The sequence below is a fragment of the Crocodylus siamensis genome, chromosome 15 (assembly GCF_052110815.1).
Source record: "Crocodylus siamensis isolate JL-2025a chromosome 15, ASM5211081v1, whole genome shotgun sequence".
NCBI classification, from domain to species: Eukaryota; Metazoa; Chordata; order Crocodylia; family Crocodylidae; genus Crocodylus; species Crocodylus siamensis.
In genome coordinates, this window is record NC_143409.1 from 30,331,196 (window position 1) to 30,349,839 (window position 18,644).

An 18,644-nucleotide genomic window follows, 5' to 3' on the forward strand; every position below is an offset into this window, starting at 1 on the left:
CCACGTGTAGATATAAGACATTTACTGCAGAGCTAATTGGTCTACTCCGCAGTAAATGCCTCATGTAGATATGCCTACTGACTTCAAAAGGTCAAGAATAAGGAACTGAGAAACAGATTCAGACTCTTCTTCGAGGCTCTTTTAATGAAAAATGAATGAAGATAGTATCAGATGCATGATAAATATGGTTGCTGAACATTTATTTTCCATTTGTCTGTGATGCACCGAATCTTTTTAAGTTAGATAAGACAAGTAAATAGGTACATTTTCTAAAACCAAACAAAAAAGCCCTTTTGATTTCTGTTTACTACCTCAGCATGTGAAACTATTTTACTTTGACTTTTTGTGTGGTATGAATTACTGAACAAACCATTAAAGTTGATTGTTTAGCATTCAAATCAGTATGAAATTAACATATTCATGTAGTGGTAATTTTGTTCTAGATCCAACTAATAGCATCTAGCTTACAACCTTTTTTCACAGTCATGCAAGCCTAAGGATCAGTTTATAATAGAGGACTGCATGCAGCCGTCTGTTAGGAAAGATGTGTATTTCACAGCAGTAGGAGAGGGGGAAGGAGGAGGAGAGGCTGAATTTCTCTCTCTTTAAAAGTATCTCTATTACGGGAACAATCAGGGAGTATTCCAAGATTTAATTCATGCATTTTCGCATATGCATCTCATTAGGTTTCAGGCTAATAGTCTAGTCATCTTCTACTTCAATACTATCCATTGCCTATATTAAAAAAACTCCCTTTAAGCTAGTGCATTGTCATCAGCCTGTTCGACTACCTTGCATTCATTCTGATGGTATTTACCAACTCATCTGAAGTAATGTAATCCAGTTTTTCTGTCATTTTCTTGGCCAAGATGTGCAGTTCCATCTGCTATTTCTCATGGACTCCAGTTGTAAGCACTACATGCCTCTGCGCCCCAAGCCATTTTTTGTTCACATTCTCTCTCTCATGCTCACAGGATCAGAAAATGTCTATCTTGTATACATTTCAGTCTGGCCTTTAACTGCTACATCACTGATTAATTCTAGGAATTCCAGGAAAGAGAGAAAGATAAAGAGATTCTTTCTTCCCAAAAAGCCTGATGCAGTCTTTTAGCATGGACTTAGTTTCCCAAAACTTTAAAACAAACTTTTTAGCCGGAAATCAGTCACAAACCCTTCTGTTTTAATCTTTTTTTTTTTTTTTTTACTCAGTTTAAAAGTCTCTTATTTAGGATTCATTTTAACGTGGAGTGCAATATACCTCACATTTCTGCATTCAGTTTCCTAGGTAGCCTCAACTGGCTGAGTTAACTAAAAAAGGATTCAAAACATCAAGTGCTTCAAAAACAGCTGTTGTCAGAGACAAGACAACCTTTCCCCCCCACCATCTTCCTTTTTGCTGGCATTCATTGCTTACACATATAGAGAAAATCATCAGCTTTCCATTTATCCTCCATATTTCCATAGTTTCAACTCAGATGAGGCTAACTGTCCCATTTTTCCACTTGAGATAGATTGTTTGTTCATTTAAAATCTGGGACCACACATGGTTTGCTCTGAGCCAAAGATTCTGAAGGACTTTTTTCAGTGTCTGAATTTTAACCAAGCAGCATCGTATAACACGAGTCTCGGCTTTGCTTACCTTAACAGCCAGCTGCAATCAGCTAAGTCAGAGCCTCTTAAGAGGTACAGTTCCCCACCAGAGGCTCTTAAAAGGTATAGCTCCCTGTGGTGCTCAGTTAATAGAATTTCATTATTTCTCTGGAGATCATTGCAGCTTTTGACATAATGCATCTCCTTAGTTGAGAAATGGTTCTCTGAAGTCTGACACAAAGCAGGTGTACGGAAGCCTTTCAGCTAGGTCTATCTATGAAAGTAAGTGCATTTCACAAGCACATAATGTGTGTTGGCATGCTTATAATTTCCTTGTATACTCTGCTAATGTAACTGTCACAGCAATTTGTCAAATGTTTTATATGGCTCATGTCTCAATAAATACCCATTCCCTTGATGTGTCATAACTGGCAGTAAGAGCTCTCAAACAAGAGGAAGCTAACTATGCAGGAAATGCAGGCAGGAAGGCAAGAGAAGTATCATTTGAGTTATTTTTAGGGCTTCTTTGCATTTGCAGGGCTGTGTTCACTGCCCCGCCCCCTCTGTGTCCCAAAAAACACCATGTCAGCTGACAAGATGTGGTGGGAAATTAAACCTATCCAAGTTCAGTTGGTTAACTAAATACAATTGCCCCTTCCACAGGGTCTCCTGTGGAAAGCATAGTGATTTAGCAACATTTAGGAAAGGGTAGTTTGGAATAATTTAGCAGAGAATGGCATGGGATAAAGAAGCATCAATAATGTTACAAAGTTAAAGGGGATGCTGTCAAGTTCTTGTTACTCTTTATAGAGTATTTATGTACTTATTTCATCAGGAACCTGTTATGGAAATGAATATAAATGCTGAATTGTACCCGAGTCAGAAAGCAAGTCCTCTTCCCACCAAAGGGACAGAAGCAGACAAGAATTAATTTGTATAAAACGTGTTTTCACAGATGTATTGAAAATTATACAGGAGCCCGTTGTGAAGAAGTTTTGCTGCCCAACATCAAGACACAAGCTACAGTTGACCTGTTTGCAGCTTTCTTGGCTTCAGTTGTTCTTCTAGGGGTACTTGTAATTGGAACATTTTACTTCTTTTGCAGGTAAAAGCACTTCAGAGTGTTGAAGCTGTTCAATCAAGTAGAAATATTTTCTGGTAATCACGTACTAATTATTTGAATGTGAAATTATGGAATGAATTATCCATAAGGCATGCTAGGGCATTCAGCATAATTAATGTGCATGTGTCATCTCTCTGGTCTTAATATTTTATTTTCTAGTTTGCAGTTCTTCAGAATGCCTCTTTTTTAAAGCTTCCCCCCCCCCATCAGTAGTCACTTATACCTTTAGCTAGGAAAGGAAACAAGCATACTACAAAGAGTGTATCTGGCCTCAGATAACACCAGTTAAGGTATAACTCACTTTTACATTGCCAGTTTGCAAAGATTTGAAACCACATCTGTTGCAGCTGAAATTTTCCAAAGCATCTAAGTTACACAGGAGCCTAGCTCCCAAAGGAAGTTAACAGGCCTTAGGTACTTTTGAAAACTAAAACCGTCTAGGCCATGTTTTATTTTTTACAGCTAAAGTACCACATTTTGACTAAACTATGGCTCACGTGGCTGTGCTGGTCATGACAAAAGCAGAGATTTTGTATTGGCAACCCACTAAGTGAATTCCATTAACTCCAACCCAGGAACAGTAGAGGAAGAAACAGGAAACTAAAGGGAAGAATCATAGCCAACAGCCAAGGTCATAAATAAGTTCAGTCTGAATTTCAGTTTGTTTAAATCAAACAACAGTAAAAAAAAATTCCTTCCATATCTACATTGGCCTTCTGCACAGCAGACTTGACCTATCCAATACAAGACCCTTTAACAAACCAAACACTTAGAATAGCCAGGCTTGTTTCACGTCGGTTGCTGTAATGGAAACTCACTAAACGCTCATTTTTCTCTCTCAACATATATACAGTTAAAAGAGGGAACAATTTCATTAAGATAATCTCAATATCAGGAAGTTGTTGTAAAGTACACCCCAACCTTGGCACATCATTTTAGTTAAACTTAATCCTGCTCATTAGTGGGAAGAAAATAGATTTCATTCAATATTTAAAATAATAAGAAAAGCAAGGCTTTCACTTGCCATTTAGAATGCATGCCAGAAGTCTTACAGATCTTTAGAACTAAGATTTGCTTCTGGGGAGAAAAATAGTTGGAAAAAAAAGAGAAAAAAGCACAACAGCATCTACTGGGAGACAAGTACATAGCTGGAGTGGTCAAGCATACAACAGGCTCTCTCTCATTTCCTTTCCTCCCTCTTTTCCCAACTCCATGCACTGAAGGCACAGCCCACCAAGGCTGCAGCTAAATGGACCCGGTATTCAGAGATTCACGTAACACTGCACAAAACCCTGCCAGTCCCCCAACATGAAGAACTTTCAAATGAGACCTATACAGCTTTGGTATAAAGATACACCATTAAATCCAGTGTATTACTCAGACTGCTATGGGAAATCTTATATAATAGGAGCTGATTTGTCAAACCATAAAGAAACATCCAACATTTTATAAGGATAATCTTAGTCTTGCACTGCAGATCATTTTATTCTTCAGATGCTTGCTGTGGTAGCTACGATTTCTCCTAGAGGCTCAGGACAAGAAAAGTTTGCTAGGTGAAAATAGTTGACTCTTTAGTGAGCTGATCAGCAAATCACAGATTTTTTCAGAGTGATTCAATCTGCTCTTATTGCTTCAGAGTTATAAACAAGGCTAATCACTGCAGCTGTGGTTAATAACCTTCTTTTACATGGGGTTATGCTTGGCTTAAAACACATTGCTGTCTAAAAATCAAGCTACCACATATACCAGTCAAGTTTCTGGAGTTATGTAGGGACTGGGGTCTATGTCATTTCTGGTTTGTCCTCTTGAACAGGAAGATTTGGCTTGAAGAGTATAAAAGTAAAGTTGTGATATCAAATTTCTGCTAGTTCATATGTTTTCAACCTGAGCCTTTGATCTAGAATTGAAATCTCATAAAGGAAAGTGGCTTTCTCCATCATATTTACTTACATATTAGTATTGTGTTTGTATGGCTCTGTTGTAGAAAAAGTGAAGGTTGTAGAGAGGTTGTAGAAAAAGTGAAGAGGATCCAGAAGCAAGCAACAAAAATATGAAAGAGGTTGGAATGTGAAAAAGCTAAAGAAACTAAATCTATTCAGTTTGGAGAGACAAAGATTAAGGGGGTGTAAAAACAATTTTCAAATAACTGACAGATTGCCTTAAAGAAGGAAAATAAATATTTTCCTTTGCTATGGAGGCCAGGTCCCTTTCAACCCTCCAATTCAATGTATTAAAACCTTTCCTACCTCCATGAAGTAAGGAAGTAGTATTCAGCCTAACCTACCTCTGGGGAAATTAAAGAGCTAAAAATCACACAGCAAATAAGGACCATGGGGGGACCCATCTTACTTCCAGGATAAAGGAAAATAAACTATGCCCCCCCTGCCCTTTTTAAAAAAAATTTCTTAGGAATGACAGGGAAGGTGGCTCATCCTAAAGAAAGGCTGCAGCAGAAACAAATCTGTGTAAGTGCAGGAACCGGTCCCGAATCATCTAATTGTTGTCAGCTGCGCTCTGAAAAAGGTTCAGTAGACATGGACCCTGATTTACCTATTCAGCCTGCCAACAATCTGCTGTTGTAGCTATGATTTTGAAGGTATTATTTCCTGAGTTATGTCAGGACAATACATTTTAGGAAGCAGAACCTGTATTCAGAAGGAAAATTATAGATCAGTGCTGAAAGAGAAGAGGAGCATTTGAAGTGGGTAGGAGGAGACAGTGATGGAAAGTGATAAGAGGGAAGTGAAGGAATGGCTAAGTCAAATAGGAAATATTATGTAAAGGAACAGATGAAAATGGACAGGAATGGAAAAGAAAAGAGGATGAGGGAGTGGACAGAGACAGGTGAAGAGAGAACTAAATGAACAAAGCTAGGTAAAGACAGATTGGCTGTGCACAGAGCAGAGTTCTGAAATGTCCACAGTTCCCATAGCCCAGACATTATCTGGACTGCCTTCTCATGACAGGGGAAAGCCTGACCCCATCCTTCTTACACTGAAATAAATGGCAAAACCACCACGGACTTTCAAAGGTAAAAAACTAGGCCCTCTGTAGAGTTTTATTTTTAAAGGCTTTCTAAAAAAAGCCCAGCCCTGCTTCTCAAGAGTCTTCAAGATTTTCTGCCATTTACTTAAGCAGGACTAGGCTCTATTCAGAAGTGTTCTGGTTCTATAAAGAGCAAACACTAATTCTGACTCTTCAGAAGAGGGAGCCTAAAACGGTGATGTAGTGATGCCCACTCTGTCCCTTCTAAAAGCTCACCAGGTCAGGATCTGTTAAATTCTCCTCAGCTTCTGGCACCTGACATCACCATGATCACCTACACTTTAGAGAAGGTAACTAAATATTTATACTGCAAACACAAATGGTCTGATTCTAAAAATCAGAGCACTGGCTGGGCAAGACGGAGAGTGTGTCACTTTTCTGCATGTTTTCCATTTTCCAGGCCCCATAGGATACCGCTTGGGGTGCACCTCTGCACATGGGGTTCTTTTTTTTCTTGCCAAGTCTCATCCGGGGATTCTAATGCAGGGGTGTGCCTCTGCAAGTGGGGAATCCAGGGCAGGTGCTCCTAGGGCTTCAGGGCCTGATGCGGTGTCCTGGGAATTCCTCTACAGAATCAGGCCCCTAAAGCCCTGGGCCTGCTTGATGTCTTGTTCCACCTGCACTCTCCTGCCTTCAAACCAACAGATGTCCACCACAAAAGAGTGGCATTCATTTATTGACCTCTTGTTGCAGCCATGAAATTTGGCTTTGTGGCATGACAAAGGGCATGGACATCCATTTGCTTTCATTTTGTGCCTCTATAAAAATGTTTTTGTTGGCACAAAGTCAACATCTGTTTGCAGCCATGATTCCACAAGATTAAGTTTTTAACTGGATTAAGTTAAGGGGCTTTAAAAGCAAAAATATAGCCTGAAGGAAGCAGAAGGAACATTAGGAACAGAGGCATAATGACGCAGCTGGGTGCCCAGGGCAGATGCAATACACGGGGCCTGCAGTGACTTCTGGCTGGCATGGGTGTGCAGCTGCAGCAGCAGTTGTTTTTCCCCCTCATCCCCAACTTGGCACTCAGGGTAGCTGTCCTGGTCACCCTGCCCCAGTTCCATCGCTGATTAGGAATAATGAAAATAAATCTTGAATTATTGCTATAATTACAATATAAACCCATTGATGGGTCAGATAAACTGTAAGAGAAGTGCATATTAACAGACCAGAGCAGAGGCATCTATCCTTTTTAAACCACAGACTCCAGGAACAGAGCCATAAGTGCTATCCAAGGCAACAGATTTAGTGGAGGAGTTGATGCCGCCACAGGACACAAACTGGACAGAAAGGAGCAAAACTAACAGCTTTTCTCAGGACAGCATATGTCTAGGTGTTAAACGAAGAGAGCGAGCTTAGTTCTTCTTAATAGCTGCTTTGCCTCAGAAAATGGGTTTGGAAAGCACATCACACTCCTTACCATTTTGAAAGGGTATGTTAATAGATTTTCAATGACGAATTAAATAGCCTTGTGATACTTTTAAATTATATATTAAAGTCTCGAGAAAGGCAGCCTGGACTGAGGATGTTAGTTTGGGTTTGAAAGCCAGTCACTAGTTCAGGGGTGTTCAACCTGCAGAGCCATGTCACCTGGCCTGTGTAGTCACAGGTTGGGAAGTTTGGCAGCAGGGAAGTGGTGGCAGCAGTTGCTGTTCCCCTGCTGCCAAATTTCCTGACCTGTGGGGAGCCCCACAAGCTGGCTAACATAGCCCTGTGCTCTGGATTGGGCATGCAAGTGCTGATCCCAGTGTGCTGGCTCAGATGGAGGTGGCAGGTCCTGATCCTGGTATGCTGGATTGGGCAGAGGCTGCAGGGCACAATTGGGGCACACACAGCCCCATTCAGGTGGTCTGGGGAGGGGAAGGCAGTGCAGGGACAAGTGGTGTGGGGCTTGACTCTGGGTAGAAAACAAGGAGCCCAGTCTGGGTGCCCAGGGCCAATTCAGCCCATGAACCAGCCCTGAGCCATTTATCTGGCCCACAGGGCCAAAAGGTAGAGAGCACCACTGCACTAGTCTGGCTGTGACACAGATACACTCTGTAGTCTTGAGCAAATGTTTCTTTTCTCCATTCTTCCTTCTCTAAGATGTGATTGATCTTTGGCCTACCTCACTGAAGTAGGCCAAATTAAACTTTGTCAAGTTCTTTGAAACAGCAAAGGACTAATGTAACTATCCGTGAAAGCACCCTTCGTTACAGGCACCTGTCATCTGTGATCAGTTTTTCTCATGCTCTTTCTCTCTTGCCTTTCTGGGGTTGTTTTGTCACTCGCTTGTGGACAGGAAGGCCCACGTTCCAAGGACCAGTTCAACTGAGTGTGGTGCCAGCTTGACCGAGACCACCAGCAGCAATGGCTGCAACAGTGAGTACGTTCCAAATGAAGTGGCGGGGCTCTGCTGGAGGAGGAAAGGGGCCTGAAATGGGTCTTTTGCACTGAGAACAAACACACTTGTGTTTACTTTTCAGAAATAACAGAATAAAGCAGTAAAACAGAGGAACCATGGCAGAACAATGTGCAGAGCAACCATAAACATATAACAGGTGTATGGGAGAGCATGCTAAGCAGGATGCGTGAAGAAAAAATTAGAAACAAATAGGGGGTTTGCTAATGTGCTGGGAGAGATCTGCAGCTAGGCCATAAGGAAAAACAGTTACATTTCTCGGAGTTTCAGGCTGTTTGCAAAGGGAAATTGTATGGAAAGCACTTGGACCAGCTTTTGACTGTGGGATTTTTCCCAACAAATGCATCTCAAACCTTTTGCTACCAAATAGTTACATCAGCTGGTTGCCCCCACCCCACCTTTTCAAATGTGCAGTTAGGAAGCATGACATAATCTTAGAGGTTTCTCACCACATAGGGATCATGAGATAATCGCAGCATGTTTTTCACTATGTAAGGAGTATGAAAGGCTTCTCATAGAAGGTTCTTTCACCTGATCACCCCGTCACAGAAAATTCAGAAGCATTTCTCAAAGGAGCCCAGAGGCTGGCCAAATCCAGTGTTTTCCAAAGTATATTTAGAATACATGTCCCGAATTTGACTGATTTCAGGAATACTCACCAGATGTGGAAAAAAGTACCTTCTCATCTCTCTCTGCAGCTAACATCAGTACCGTACTTATATTTTTTTAAACAGTGATTCAAAACATCACTTTCTAGCTCAGAGACTTCAACTTGCAATAAAAAATGTCAAAATGAGATTTATAATTGTTAAAGAAAAACTGCTGGGCAGAGTAATTACCTTGTATTTGGTATATGCCCCTAATACTGAGCAAGGGACCTTCCTCAATGCTTTTGTTCCTTTCTTGACATTTCTTTCTGAGGATCTCATTACTGAAGGAGATTTAAATCTCATCCTAAAGCCTACTGTTATTTCAGACCATAGAAGAGAGGAATTCAATTCCCATACCCCATATTGGAAACAAAACCTTTTCCAGTTGGGGGTATTTGAATCCTGGATGACGGGGAAGCCATCAGCAAAGGATTATTTATTTTATTCACACCTACCTTTGCTATTCATTCAAATGCCTTCTATATCTTTGTCTACCCACTTAAGGGATTTTTTAATCAGTACAGACGGAGGTGAGCTGATCCAGTCAGTCCCTATTCCTGTCATGACTATACACAGACATAGGCTGGGCAGCAGAAGTCATAGCAGCTGGGAATGGCACAATGCATTTTTTAATGGGTTTGCAGCCTGGGGTGCCATCATTAGCAGATCTAAAATGTATTTATATGATGATAAAAATGGCAAGCTAGCTCCCAATACAGTATGTGGGACTTACAAAGCAGGGTTAAGGGTAAAGTTATTGCAGACAGTTTCTACTATTGGGAGGGAAAGACATGCAGAACACAGATTTCTCCTCTCTGAAATAAAAAACATAATTTTGCATAAAAAAATAGGTGAAAGAAAAAATGTAAAGAAATCTATCTCCCCGTGGGGCCTGCTTCATGCTTCCTTGTTAGAAGAAACAGAAAATGTGTTATATCAGTTCAGACAAAACTACATTGAGATGGGAAACAAAGGCCATAAATATTTAGGAAAGATAGGTACCATGACTGGGATGAGAGAACAAAACAGCGAGCTCCACTACACTGGAGAAGCTGGCTTCCGAGTTATATCTGACCCCATGCAGAACGAATGGGAGGGAGGCAAGTCAGTCTCACTCTCAGGAAAGGGGTGTTGCCCAGACAGGTTCTCTGTTGAATTGTACATGTTTCTGATGAGTCACTTTCTTTGCAAACTTACCAATCTTCTAAACATTATTCAGGACTTCCAAACTTTAGCCAATAGTAGGAAAGAAGCCAATATTGCTGTGATATTAAAGGTCAGAAGTGATAAAACTGAAGTTACTACACATAGACAGATCTCACTGTTAAATACAGAGTTTAAGAATTTTGCAAAGGTGTTGGCAGCCAACTTGGAATCAATTTTACTTAAAATAACCAGCATACACCAACTGGGAATCAATCAGGGAAGACTGCTATTAGATAACTTCCCTAGGCGACTGGCTGTAATCCCTTTGATTTTACTAAAGGCAAAGGCAGATATTTTATTTTCGTTAGAGGTGGAAAAGGTCTTTAATCAGGGTGAATGGAAATTACTGAAGGGAATAATTCTAGAAACGCCAGTTAAAAAATGTACTGAAATCTTACTCTTTAAACACTCAAAGCCCCTCTCGCTTCATAGAGGAATATGGCAAATTTATCCACAACTAATCAGAAAAATATTTACACAGAAACTTAGAGAAAATCAACCAACGCAATGCTTAACTGCCAGCAGATCAGTCCATAAAACAGTGCAGTCTGTGGATGAAGCTCTATTAATGTTTACAGAGTCACTCAGCTCAGTGGCATATGTGGGGTTTAAAAATAATCATAGCAGTACACGAGCGACATCAATATGTCTTAAATCTCCAAGTGAAAACAGACTACAACTTCATTTAAAGTGGCCCAAATACCACACGAAAAACATGGTGGTCAACATGATTTCCAACACAATAACATTGTATGAAGCCATTGGTCCACATTTCTGGAAAAAACTAAAAAATGATTCAGTAGCAAAAGATCATTATTACATGGTTTGACAAAACTATTGTCATAGCTACAGCGTTGTGCCTGAGGAGCACCTCTGCCTTCCAAAATCTCTGAAGAGAGGTTTCCCTTACCATGTGAGAGCTCATTTGGGAAACAGTTACAGCCCTAAATCAAAATGCTGCCTGGCTGTCCCCAGTACACAGCCTTGCTGTCGGGGTGGCAGAGCATGCCAAAGAGAGGAACAAACCTAGGCAAACATTAGTCTCCTCTTCTGATGCTTGTTTCAGCTCGTATACCAACACCCAGGGGGGTTATAGAGCAAAATCTACTATCTGCTCTAAAGATTCAGAAAGAAGCGTTAGAAAGCCCAGCTCTTTCATCACTCACTGCGCAAAATCCCAATTCTGTTCTTCCTTTCAGGATTCATTTCAAAACAGAAAAGGGAGGGAGATGAGCTTTAATAGAATGGCCCAGACATCTAAAAAGGGAGATGGGTGGCAGGTGCGATACAGAAAATATTTGCCCCATTCAGTCATTTCAGACATAAGCACCATTCTCACTCTGTGAGTTATCAGTATTGATTAGTGTTCTCCGAATGGAAAAGATAACCCCAAAACCGAAGAGAACAAAAGATCTCATTCCAGGCAGCCAGGGGCCAGGCTTGGGGGCTGCTTGCTGTGCAGGCCACAGACCCTGGGGTCACAAGTCACATGGACAGGCACCCTCTGGCTCCTCACCACCACTTAGGCTGTCAAATACACCCTGCCACCTTCCACCACCTGAACAGGACAGCTTGCACAGTGCAGGCAGCCCAGCTCCCCTCTCTTCCGACTGCGCACATAGGTGGCCTCCCCCTCCCAGCTCCCACAGCACAGGAAGCCTGTCTTCCCCCACTTCCCACTCACTCATGCAGAACCCAGTCCCACTCTCCTGTTTGTACACGCCAACCACCTCCAGTGCAGGCACCTTTGCCCACTTTGCTGTGCTGGGCTGGGGCACTGGGATAGGAGCAGCTGAGGAAGAAGGGGGTGGGGGTAGCAGTCAGCCCAGGACCCTTCAGCCTGCATGCTAACCCTTCAGGGGGCACATACAACTCATGGGCTGCTAGTTGGACAGCCCTGGTGTAAATTATAAAAGAAGAAATACCAAAGCAGAAGGAACAGCTGCATGAGGAGATCTCTTACGAACAGTGGTTATGGGTATATTATGGCATTACTATCTCTTTTACACATTACCATGGAAAAGCCCTACAACATCACGTTCCACTGGCATTTGGCTTCTTTCAGATGTAGACACAGTACCAGAATATTTTAAATTGTTGCTAGAGGAAACTGGGGCTTGGCTTGCAGTTTTTCCACTTCTAGTAGAGCTACTTTAGAGTCCAGGATTGCCAGTTGCAAACTCTATTATAATTCTGTAAAATACACGAATCAGGTTACTTGATGATTCCCTAAGTTTTATTGGAGAAACCAATTTTGTAGTTTTGTAAGGTAAAAATGCACAATCTCATAATTCTTCTTGATAGCAGCTAGATGGTAAACTGAAGAGCTATAGAAAAGATAAGGCATACCCCTTTGCCCCAGGTAATACCAAATAAGTCAAAAGCACCTAGACATAAATCATTTATCATTTTTTTCTCCATTGAGGAGGAGGTTCATACCTTTTAGCAAGCAAGCAGGGCTACCTTTCTTATTTTAAAGAGAAAGAGCACACAGATACCAAAAGGACACCGAAAAAAACTGAAACTGTTTTTCTTTATTGTACAAAAAATTGCTACCTTGTTATTATCAAAAGTCCATGTCTCTTCTTGCTTTCTTTTTTCTGATCATAGCCTGTGTAAAAAGCTATCTATGTATCTGTATATCAACTGAAATGCACAAAGTAAAGTATTTAGTGTAGACTGCCAGCAGCTTACGCTCTCTCTCTCTCTTTTTTTTATATTTGGGCCAATGCTTAAGAGAAATATTCTCTCATGACTGATTCACACAGTTTTTATACCTCTATTTATTTGCAGAGCAATGAAAAAAATTAGAAATTACTGTGGAGCCTAAAAAAGGCAAGAAATCGCTGTTTCCATTATTGTGGAGGAACTCTAGTGTTCTCTCAAACATTAACTTCATAGGCCACTCCTAACAAAAGCCACTTTAAAGGCTCCTCTCTGTCTACCCAATGACACCCCTGAATGTTAATTTCTCAGCATACACAAGATAAAGACTTTTTTCAAAACATATTGCATATAGAGCAACACTGATCATTTGACCACTTCCTTTTTTGCATGTTACCTCAAAAGGGACCTAAAATGTACATAGGATCTTTCAAACCAACACGGGTTCATCAGTGGCAGGTCCTGTCAGACCAACCTGGTGGCCTTTTACGATCAGATCACCAGATCGTTAGATGCAGGGGTAGCAGGGGATATAATCTTCCTGGACTTCCGGAAGGCTTTCGACACTGTCCCTCACCCCGTTCTCATTAAGAAACTGGGGGGCTGCAGTGTAGACACCCACACAGTCAAATGGGTCACCAGCTGGCTGGAGGGCCGCACCCAGAGGGTGGTAGTGGATGGGTCCTTCTCAACCTGGAAGGACGTGGGCAGTGGGGTCCCCCAGGGCTCTCAGTCCTCGGGCCTGCACTGTTCAACATCTTCATCAGCGATTTGGACGAGGGGGTAAAAAGCACCCTGTTCAAATTTGCTGATGACACTAAGATGTGGGGGGACGTGGGCACGCTAGAAGGATGCAACAGGCTACAATCAGACCTAGACCGGTTACAGGGGTGGGCGGACGAGAATAGGATGGGACTCAACACAGACAAGTGCAAGGTGATGCACCCGGGGAGGAACAACTGGCACCATACCTACAGGTTGGGGAACTCCCCTCTTGTCAGCACAGAGGCAGAAAAGGATCTTGGGGTCATCACTGACTCCAAGATGAACATGGCCCGGCAGTGTGGGGAGGCAGTTAGGAAGGCCAACCGCACCTTGTCATGCATCCACAGATGCATCTCGAGCAGGTCCAAAGAGGTGATCCTCCCCATCTATGCGGCACTGGTCAGGCCGCAGCTGGAGTACTGCATCCAGTTCTGGGCACCACACTTCAAGAGGGATGTCGACAGCATGGAGAGGGTCCGGAGGAGGGCCACTCGTATGATCAGGGGACAACAGGGCATGCCCTATGAGGACAGGCTACGGGACCTGAACCTGTTCAGCCTCCACAAGAGAAGGCTGAGGGGGGATCTTGTGGCCTGTTATAAACTAGTCAGGGGAGATCAGCAGGCATTGGGGGAGTCCCTGTTCCCCCGAGCACCGCCAGGAGTGACCAGGAATAATGGTCACAAGCTGGCAGAGGGTAGATTTAGGCTAGACATCAGGAGGCGCTACTTCACGGTCAGGGCGGCTAGGGTCTGGAACCAACTTCCAAGAGAAGTGGTGCAGGCTCCTACCCTGGGGGTGTTTAAGAGGAGGTTAGATGAACATCTTGCTGGGGTCGTTTGACCCCAGTACTCTTTCCTGCAACAGCAGGGGGTCGGACTAGATGATCTGCTCAGCTCCCTTCCACCCTAGAAACTATGAAACTATGAAAAGAATCCTATGCCACATAAAGCCATGTTATACTGATTGTTTTCTTCTTCTGCTACTCCGAACATTATTTCCCTACTTCCCCTCAGCAGAGAATTCCAGGATCCCATTTGATACACAGCAGAGCTGGATTTTTAACTGAGAAGTTAATAAGAAAACATACTTTTCAACACACATTTCTCATGGTCTCACCAGGCACCTTTGCCATAGCTGAAAGTCAGTTTTATCATTTGCATGATCCCTGCCAAGAGGACATGACTCACCCTGACTCACTCATTTGTATAATAAGGTTTCTCTATTAATAACCTGGTCAAATCTTCAGGCGCAAAATGCAACAAAAAGTTGGGATCAACAGGTTTCTGTGGGTTAAAACCCCTTTCAGTGCTGTGTGGCTTCCAATCTCTTCCCTTCTAATAGGTCACCCTTGCAAAGCTGCATTAGAAGTAGCCATATAAGCTGCATCCCTGTGAGCAGAAACATACAGTTTGCAACATCTCAAAGCCTTTTGAGGTGCTGTGAAATGCACATGGTGCTCATGATTCTGTTTGCTTTGCTGTGTATTTGCAGTGTGGTGGCAAAATTAGATACTGGGAAATTCCAGTATCTGAAAAACCTGCACCAGAAAAAAGTGGGGTGGCACACATGGCTGCAGCATGCGCTGCCCAAAACTGGAGCCAGGTCGGCTGCAGTCACTCTCTGGCTGCTAGCCAGGTTCTGCACATGTGGATCACTGCTGCTGCAGCCCCAGGAGGCCCCTGGGAGCCCAGGTAATTTGCTGCGCTCCAGAGCATGCGTGCAAGGGACAACTATGTGCTGCTGCTATTTGTCCGTGGGGAAATGCATGTTCCTGCTCATGGGGACATACCCATAGAACGCATATAAAAATCCTAATTCCCCAGACACAGCTTTTGCCAGATGAGTCCTTTGAAGGGTGCATTTCAGCCACTGTATGTAATTCAGAAAAAAGTGTATCCCCTTTTTAAATATTTCATATTTATTACAAAAGGAAACACAGAGGAGGCTGCCATTTGTACACCCAAGGTATAGTGAGGAAGAATGAGTAAGGTGCATGCTGTGCAAGGCTTACAAAACTCAAGCAGTTGGCACAAATTTCAAGCAGCTATTTGGCACATCTTAAAAATCATAAAAAATTAGGGTTGGAAGGGACCTCAGGGGGTCATCTAGTCCAACCTCCTGCCCTGCTCAAAGCAGGAGCAGCCCCAACTATATCATCCAAGTCAAAGCTTTGTTCAGCCATGTTCTGAAAACCCCCAAGGATGCAGACTCCACCACCTCTCTGGGTAACCTGTTCCAGTGGTTTACTATCCTCCTAGTGAGAAAATTCTGCCTAACATCTAAACTTCCCTTGCTGCAACTTGAGGCCATTGCTCCTTGTTCCGTCTTCTGCCACCACTGGGAACAGTCTCCATCCTCTTTCAACCCCCCCTTCAGGTAGTTAAAAGCTGCTATTAAATCCCCTCTGAGTCCTCTCTTCTCTAGGCTAAATAAGCTGTTCCCTCAGCCTCTCCTCATAAGTCATGTCCCTCAGCCCCCCACACCATTTTTGTTGCTCTCTGAACTCCCTCCAATTTGTCCACATCCTTCCTGTAGTGGGGTGCCCAAAACTGAACACAGTATTCCAGATGTGGCCTCACCAGTGCTGAACAGAGGGGAATAATCACTTTCCCTGACCTACTGGCAACGCACCTACCAGTGCAGCCCAGTATGCTGTTAGCTTTCTTGGTAACTAGGGCACACTGCTGACTCATGTTCAGCTTATTGTCCACTGTAACTCCCAGGTCCTTTTCTACAGAGCTGCTGCCCAGCCAGTCAGCCCCCAGGCCGTGCTGGTGCATGGAATTGTCCCATCCTAAGTGCAGGACTTTGTGCTTGTCCTTGCTGAACCTCATGAGATTCCTTTTGGCCCAGTCATCCAATTTGTCCAAGTCACTCTGAATCCTAGTCCTAATCTCCAGTGTATCTACTACTCTCCCCACCTTGGTGTCATCTGCAGACTTCCTGAGGGTACACTCCATCCCATCTTCCAGGTCATTGATTAAGACATTAAACAAAACTGGCCCCAGGACTGATCCCTGGGGGACTCCATTTGATACCGGCTGCCAACTAGACATTGAGCCATTGATTGCCTGATGCTCCAGCCAGTTTTCTATCCACCTTACAGGCCATTCATTCGGCCCATACTTCCTTAACTTACCTGTGAGAATGCTGTGGCAGACCACATCAAAAGCCTTGCTAAAATCAAGGTACACCACATCCACTGGTCTCTCTGCATCCACTGAGCCAGTCACCTTGTCACAGAAGGCAATCCAGTTGGTCAGGCATGACTTTGCCCCTGGTGAATTCATGCTGATAGTTCCTAATCACCCTTTTCTCCTCCAAGTGCTTACAAATGGGTTCCTTGAGGATCTGCTCAATTTTTCCAGGGACTGAGGTGATGCTGACTGGTCTGTAGTTCCCTGGATCCTCTTTTTTCTTTCTTAAATATGGGCAGTATGTTTGCCGTTTTTAATCACTTGGGACCCCTCCTGATCACCAGTTTTCAAAGATGATGGTTTAAGATAAGCTGCACAAAAGTATATGGACTGTTTCCTTAGTTAAATCTTCATCCAAGTTAAACAGTAGTAAAAATATGACTGAAGGGAATATCTTCAGAGGTGGCAATCCCCAACTCTATGGGAAAGTCAAAAAGCCTCACTGAAAATTCCCCCTTTAAAAGGACCTTAACATATCAAACACTGCAAAATACAGTTAAATGGGATAATAAGAATTTTTTATGCCAGACCTATCTATACTTTTCTATAAACCATAAGGAGTTCAGAGCACAGTTCGTATGCATTCTAATTTCAAAAGCCAAAGAAACAGTTGATCTAGAGCTCTGCTCAAAGCTGCTTGGAAGTCAATGTAAACCTCTGAGTGACTTAAGTGAAATTTGTATCATAGCCACCTACTATACCAGCATTATAATGATTTCAGTTACCAAAAGCCTAGGATCAGAAAAGTCTCTGATCTGCAGCACAACACTCAGTCTTAGTGCTGGTTTCAAGCTGCTGGTACAGTAATCTTGTGTTCATGCCCCTCTCTGAAATATGCACTCCCATTAAAAAGTCCTTAACTCAAGCTTTTCTCTTTACCCGCTGCTGCTACAGCCAGAATTGCACCATTATTGACTGGGAGCAGGTATATAATTTCATACCATAAACCCTTCCCAGAAGCCAATGACAGATGGTTATTGAAGTAGAAAGAAGCTAAATAAAAAGTAAGGAGTACAGTGCACATATGATGTTCTAACAGATGGGTAAGAGATCTAGATTTTACCAAAGGTAGAAACAAGGAAAAGCAACTGTATGACGTTTCCTAATTGGAGAGCCACGTGGGAGAAGAGAGATTGAACCCTGATTTTTTCCCTCAACACAGAACAGATTAGTGTCAGTGTCACTATGAGAATGAATATTGGTGACAAGTTTTGGCAACAGGACATGTCATGGCAAATGTTACAAGGTGTGTACTACGGACAGCAGTTATCAATAGGTCACAGTGCAACAGACTGTCCTAAAACAAAACAAGCCTTCCCATCCCATGGGAGACAGCATTATTTTATCTTGAATTGGGATTTCCCTGCTGTATCAGTTTGGTGCAATGTCCCCATGGGGCTGACACTGGCCCATCATCCCATCTTTCATGCCACATCTGGTATTTGGAGATGGTGTGAAATACAGCAAAACATGAGTAATTTTTTCTCATCTTTATTTTCACTGATTAAGGAAAAATATTTAAATTATAATAAAGCTCCACTGACAGAACAATCTGAAGTACCACTAGCTGTACTGATGCAAATGAGAAACCATGGAAAATGGCACATTTAAGAACTTCAACCCAGAGAAGCCTGGGGGGAAAAAACATGTCCATTAAAGTAAAAATGAGATAAACAGGCAACACCTTTTTCTTCTCTTCCACCCCATGACCCCACTCCTACAGAGACTAATATATAAACAAGTAAAGAGTATATAACATATTCAAAACTGTTTGACTACAAGGTGTTTAGTCGTGTCAGTTTATAACTGGAGAGCTTTCCTTTATATCACATTTTTCTTTCTTAATATAGACAATACTACACGTCTTACATATTTTGTATTTTATTGAATGGATATGGCACGAGTCTCATCCAAAGATTCTCACTCATCTTGCCTAAGAAAGAGAGGCCTTTTTGTTAACAGGATCCAATTCCAGATGTGGAGAGGGTGTGTAGCTGTCT

At 42.6% G+C, this 18,644-nt stretch overlaps 1 protein-coding gene across 4 annotated transcripts in view; it reads left to right on the forward strand.

Annotated features, from left to right (window-relative positions):
• NRG4 (neuregulin 4) overlaps window positions 1-18,644 on the forward strand; it is a 118,576-nt gene that overhangs the window by 89,838 nt on the left and 10,094 nt on the right. For 3 of the 4 annotated variants that reach the window (XM_090028777.1, XM_090028776.1, XM_090028774.1), the window contains 2 exons: window positions 2,546-2,695; window positions 8,040-8,119. In XM_090028777.1, the coding sequence (XP_089884903.1) occupies window positions 2,546-2,695; window positions 8,040-8,119 (230 nt within the window). Of the gene's footprint in view, window positions 1-2,545; window positions 2,696-8,039; window positions 8,120-8,223; window positions 18,375-18,644 lie in introns of those variants that run through there. The other variant, XM_090028775.1, reaches the window with a different exon arrangement.